This window comes from Arachis hypogaea, chromosome 18 (genome assembly GCF_003086295.3).
Source record: "Arachis hypogaea cultivar Tifrunner chromosome 18, arahy.Tifrunner.gnm2.J5K5, whole genome shotgun sequence".
Lineage (NCBI taxonomy): Eukaryota > Viridiplantae > Streptophyta > Magnoliopsida > Fabales > Fabaceae > Arachis > Arachis hypogaea.
In genome coordinates this window covers 3,262,003-3,267,681 of record NC_092053.1, presented here as the reverse complement: position 1 = coordinate 3,267,681, position 5,679 = coordinate 3,262,003, and the positions used below count along the sequence as shown (strand labels likewise).

At 35.5% G+C, this 5,679-nt stretch overlaps 1 protein-coding gene across 1 annotated transcript; it reads left to right on the top strand.

Annotated features, from left to right (window-relative positions):
• The first annotated feature begins 1,656 nt into the window (after window positions 1-1,656).
• On the top strand, window positions 1,657-5,158 carry LOC112771080 (scarecrow-like protein 34). The gene is made up of 2 exons (XM_029294846.2): window positions 1,657-1,964; window positions 2,115-5,158. Exon 2 carries the CDS (start codon window positions 2,154-2,156, stop codon window positions 4,629-4,631), a length of 2,478 nt encoding a protein of 825 aa, XP_029150679.1. The 5' UTR covers window positions 1,657-1,964; window positions 2,115-2,153; the 3' UTR covers window positions 4,632-5,158.
• Window positions 5,159-5,679: the final 521 nt, after the last annotated feature.

Sequence of the window (5,679 nt, the reverse complement as noted above, 5' to 3'; positions counted from 1 at the left end):
TTAATTTTAACCATAAAAGATAATTTTGACAAAAAATAATATTTATAAATAGAATAACACATTGTGTATAGATAATCAAAACTTAGGAGTTCAAATTTTGGATATATAATTATTTAAAAAAAATAAAAAAATTGTAGCTTCTATAAAATTAGTAAATTAAAAAAATAATGACACAATAATAGTCACATTATTAGAATGTCAAATTTATTAAAAATTTTGAGTTTCTAATAATAAATTAATATTTTCAGAGAGTATCAGTTAAATTAAGAATTTAGTCACCAAAAAAAAAAGTTAAATTAAGAATTTACACTTGATATAAGTGATTATAAATTTATAATTAGTTTCAAAATTTTAATAACCACAGTAAAATAAGACAAAACATCAAAATTTCATCCACTCAGTTTTTTAATTTTTGACAACAAATTGACAATTCAGATATGACATAGTTGCAGACTTACAGATGATAATTAATTTCAGAATTTTGAAGACAACAATAAAATAACATCAATAACACAGACAAAAAAAAAAAAAGCAAAAATATCAAAATCTTTGAAGTATTAGAATCTCATAGTTTCTGAAATTTCTGACAATAAATAAGTGTTCTCAGCCAATACCAGTTAAATTAAGAATTCAGAATTGACATAAATGCAGGTGATGATTAACTCTAGAATTTTAAAGACAACAGTGAAATAAGAGCGACAAGATGCTAAAAAACAAAATTTTAGAATCTCATCTATAATCTCATCTTCTTAGTTTTTGAATTTCTGACGATAAATTCATATTTTTAAAGAGTACCAATCAAATTGAGAATTCAGATCACATAAATACACAGATAATGATTAGTTTCAGAATTTTAACAGATACAATAAAATAACAAAAAAACAAAAGATCAAAATCTTATCTATAATTTTATCCATTAGTTTATGAACATTTGACACTAAATTCAGTTTTTTTAAAGAGTACTAATCAAATTGAGAATTTAAACCTAGTATAAATACAGATAATATTAATTCTTGAATCTTAAAGATAATATATAAGATAACATTTAAATAACAACAATAAGATAAAAAAAAAACAAAATACCAAAATTTCATCTACTTAATTTTTAAATTTCTGATAACAAATTAATATTCTTGAAGAGTACCAATTAAATTGAAAATTTAGACTTAATATAAATATAAAGGATGATTAATTCCTCAATTTTAAAGATAATATTTAAGATAACAACAACAAAATAACAAAAAAAATATATCAAAATCTCATCTACTTAATTTCTGAACTTTTGATAATAAATTAATATTGTCAAATAGTACCACTCAAAATAAGAATTTAGATGTGACATAAATACAGATTATAATTAGCTCTATAATTTTAAAAAAAATAACAAAATAATAAATAAACAAAACATCAAAATCTCACCCATAATCCATCAACCTTATATCAAAAGATAGAAGAAACAAAAACTGATGATTTTAGAATGATAAAAATCAGCTTTCATGTCATACTTATTTAGGAAAACCAACAATGTTAAATCACACTCTTTCTCTTATAGATTACTCACAGTAATAACATTACAAGTGAAATGAGTCATTTAAGATTATTTCTTTCCAAACTAATGAATGTAGAAGTAGAAGTTAATTGTGTTTTCATGAACATGGAGGATAAGAATTGAATTGAAAAAAGCAAATGGCATGTGACAACAATTGTTTGACCAAATAATTTTCATTTGTTGATTCTAATGGGAAGGAAGATTCGCAGGAATAAAAAATCCAAATAGAGAAAATACTACTTTAATAGTCACCTCAGCCTCCAACACCAAACCATGCAATTGCTGCTCCAACATTATTACTCAACATTGTTTGTGACCTTTCATCTCTCTCTCTCTCTCTCTTTGGACTTTTATCAAATACTTACCTTGCAACCTGCAACCTGTAGCTGGCAACGAACTCCTCTTCGAATTCATGGTCAGTTTTTTTTTCTTTCTCATTAATATACCATTTCTATGTTGCTCCGCTCTTTCTGTTTTTACCATAGCTCTTCTGTTGCTTGCTCTCACTGTTTTTTTTGCATGGAAACTGCCTCCACTTTTTTTCCCTTTTGGTTTGACTTCACAGAGAAACTTTCGGTGTTGCTGAGTGTTTCTGTTTTCTGCCATGGATCCAAACCGCGTTAGGAACACCGATTACATAAACGCCTACGGATTCGGCGACTATGGTGGTGCTTTGCTTTCAGATTTCAACGATTGGGATCTACACAGACAATACAATCACCCTTTCGATTTAACTCCAAGTAATGCTTTTGATCGGTTTGACGCCGACACATTTGGCTTGCATGCACATGCGGTTTCGAATTCCGGAAGCTCGGAGCCGTTTGTTCCACCCTCTTCCGCGAGCCGTGTGGAAAAATCCATGCCGGGTTCAGCTTTTGGGGCTGTGGCTTCTATGCCGGATCCTTCCGTGGAAGACACGGACTTTTCTGAAACGGTGAGGTACATAAGCCAGATTTTGTTGGAAGAGAATTTTGAGGATAAGCCTTGCATGTGCTATAATCCTCTTAGCCTGCAAGATACTGAGAAATCGTTCTATGATGCCCTCAATCAAGAATTTCCCCTTTCCCCTAATGAGCACCCTCTTGATATTCATCAGAATCTGGAGAGTCCTGATGGTGTTAGTGCTGGAAGCTTCCCCACTGGTTCTTCTGGAGGTTGCAGCAATAGCAACAGCAGTAGCACTAGCACTAGCAGTAGTGAGAACCATTTAAGTTCTCATGACTTCAAGACCCTTTCTCCAGATACTCCTGTTTCCGGTGATAGTTCTTTGCAGTTTGATTCTCATTCGCATTTGATTTCGCATGTGCCTTCTCAGCTTCACCTTCCTCAACATGCTTTGACTAGTATTGGTGATGGGGTGTTTGATTTGGATCCTTCTGCAACGAAGCTCTTGGCTCAGAATATCTTTAGTAATGCTGACTCTATCTTGCAGTTCAAAAGAGGGTTGGAGGAAGCCAGTAAATTTCTTCCCCCTGGGCCAAGGCTTTCCACTGGCCTGGAGAGCAGTAGCATGCATGCAGAAGAGTCAAAGAGAAGGGTGGAGAAGGCTGCAGTGCCAGTGATGGTGGAGAATGATGCTAAGGAGAGATCAAACAGAGTTGTTGCTGGGCCATATCACATAGTTCCAGCAACAACAAAAGCTGCAAAAAATACAGCAGCGAGGAGTCTGGATGGGGTGAAGAGTAGGAAGCATCATGCTCGCCAGGGCGATGATGGTGAAGAAGAAAGATGCAACAAGCAATCTGCGGTTAGTGTTGAGGAAGAAAATGAAATATCTGAAATGTTTGACAAGGTGCTGCTTAGTGTTGAAAATGTCCCACTGTCTGCTGAACAGCAGGGTGGATTGGTTGTGGATACACAACTAATTGAACAACCACATTCATCCGAGGGAGGGAGGAGTCGATCCAAGAAAAAAGGCAGGAAGAAAGAAACTGTGGATTTGAGAACTCTTTTGGTTCTGTGTGCCCAAGCTGTGTCTGCCAATGACCAAAGGACTGCTAATGAACTACTAAAGCAGATCAGACAGCATTCCTTGCCCTTCGGCGATGCATATCAGAGGCTGGCTCGTTACTTTGCCGATGGCCTGGAGGCACGCATGGCTGGCACTGGCCCTGGAATTCATATATTCTATGCCTCTCTCAGCTACAAGAAGTTCAGTGCTGCTGATTTTCTCAAGGCCTACCAAGTTTTTATATCTGCTTGCCCTTTCAAGAAATTTGCACATTTCTTTTCAAATAAGATGATTTTGAACATAGCTGAAAAGGCAGAAACTCTTCATATTGTTGATTTCGGTATCCTGTATGGTTTCCAGTGGCCAATACTTATCAAATTTCTAGCCAAGAGAGATGGAGGGCCTCCCAAGCTGCGGATCACAGGAATTGAGTATCCCCAAGCTGGATTTCGTCCCACAGAAAGAATTGAGGAGAGTGGACGTCGTCTAGCTAAATATTGCAAGCTTTTCAATGTTCCCTTTGAGTACAAAGCCATAGCATCAAGACACTGGGAAACCATTCAGATTGAAGACCTTAACATCAAGGACAATGAGGTAGTTGCTGTGAACTGTCTGGTAAGGTTCAAGAATTTACTCGAGGAGACGGTTGAAGTGAACAGTCCTAGAAATGCAGTTTTGAATTTAATCAGGAGGATAAACCCAGCTATTTTTGCTCACACAGTCGTAAATGGTTCTTATAATGCCCCTTTCTTCCTCACACGCTTTCGGGAAGCACTGTTCCATTATTCTGCAATTTACGATATGTTTGATACTCTCATACCCCGAAACAATGCATGGAGGTCGATGCTTGAGAGAGAGTTTTTGGGTCGGGAGATCATGAATGTTGTAGCATGTGAAGGTCTAGAAAGGGTTGAGAGGCCTGAAACATACAAGCAGTGGCAGGCTAGGAATTCAAGAGCTGGTTTTAGGCAGCTACCACTGGATAAGGCGTTAATGTCCAAATTTAGGAGCAAGTTAAAGGAATGGTACCAACACCACAAAGATTTTGTTTTTGATGAAGACAACAACTGGATGCTTCAAGGTTGGAAGGGCCGGATTTTGTATGCCTCCTCCTGTTGGGTGCCAGCATGAGAATTATTCTTGTTTCAGAAACTCATGCTGGACTAGACGTATGATTCTATGAATCACTCCTAGTTCTTCCCCATGTTTTGTTTTGTTCGGTAGTTATTTGATTTATGTGATGTAATAATGATCGTAAGAAGCTTATTATGTTCTTCTATGGTTTTAAGTTCTGATATAACTATGCTTTGCTTGCTTAATCCTCAAGTGTTGTGATGAATATTCTTTCAAACGTTTCCACTGGTTCTTCTGCCGGAAACTTGTAGTGGACCTTCCCAGAATTGGACGAGATCCTACACTGCGAAGGAGGGAGTGTTAGTATAGGAATAGCTCTTAGCATGTTTGCTTGTATGTAGCAATCAAAATGCTCTTCAGGATTCTTTTTAACTCCCTAACCAACTTGTATTATAGTCATTTCGTATGTTATAAATACATTGGTGAAATGTTTTTGTAGGATATGTCTTGTTTTGTGATGTAAGCTACCTATGAGTTGTAAAGTTGTAATTAACTTGAAATGGATTATGGAAGATTTTCTGTTCTGAGATCGTTGTTCCTGTCTATGAAATTTCATTTTAGTGCAACTTCTATGAATATTTCTCATTTATGCGCAAAGTTTCTTAATGTCTGGTAATCGGTTCCTCTAGAAGAGAAGAAATGTCTATCTATTTGACTATTGTTTACAATATGAATTAAAATATTGATCGGATGCAATCATACAAATGGATATCAGGATTTAATGGTTTTGTTGGGAATATCGACATTCTAGAAGCAGAATCTTCTGGAATAAAAGTTTGTCTGATGAAGGGATATGATCATGCATGCTATTTGCTAGCCTGATTTTGCTACTTTTGTCTGTATTTCAATGGATAATATAGTTGTTGTAGCATTACTTGCTACTTGGATTGGATCATACATGAATAGTTGAGTCCACTAGACCTTGTATATCATTGATGTTATTGAAAAGTTTGAGAGAGAAATAGTTTTTGATATTCTCCAAGAGCAAGATTCCCTTCACCCTTTGCCGAAAGGCAAAAAATTGATGCACTTTCCTGTTCTGTAG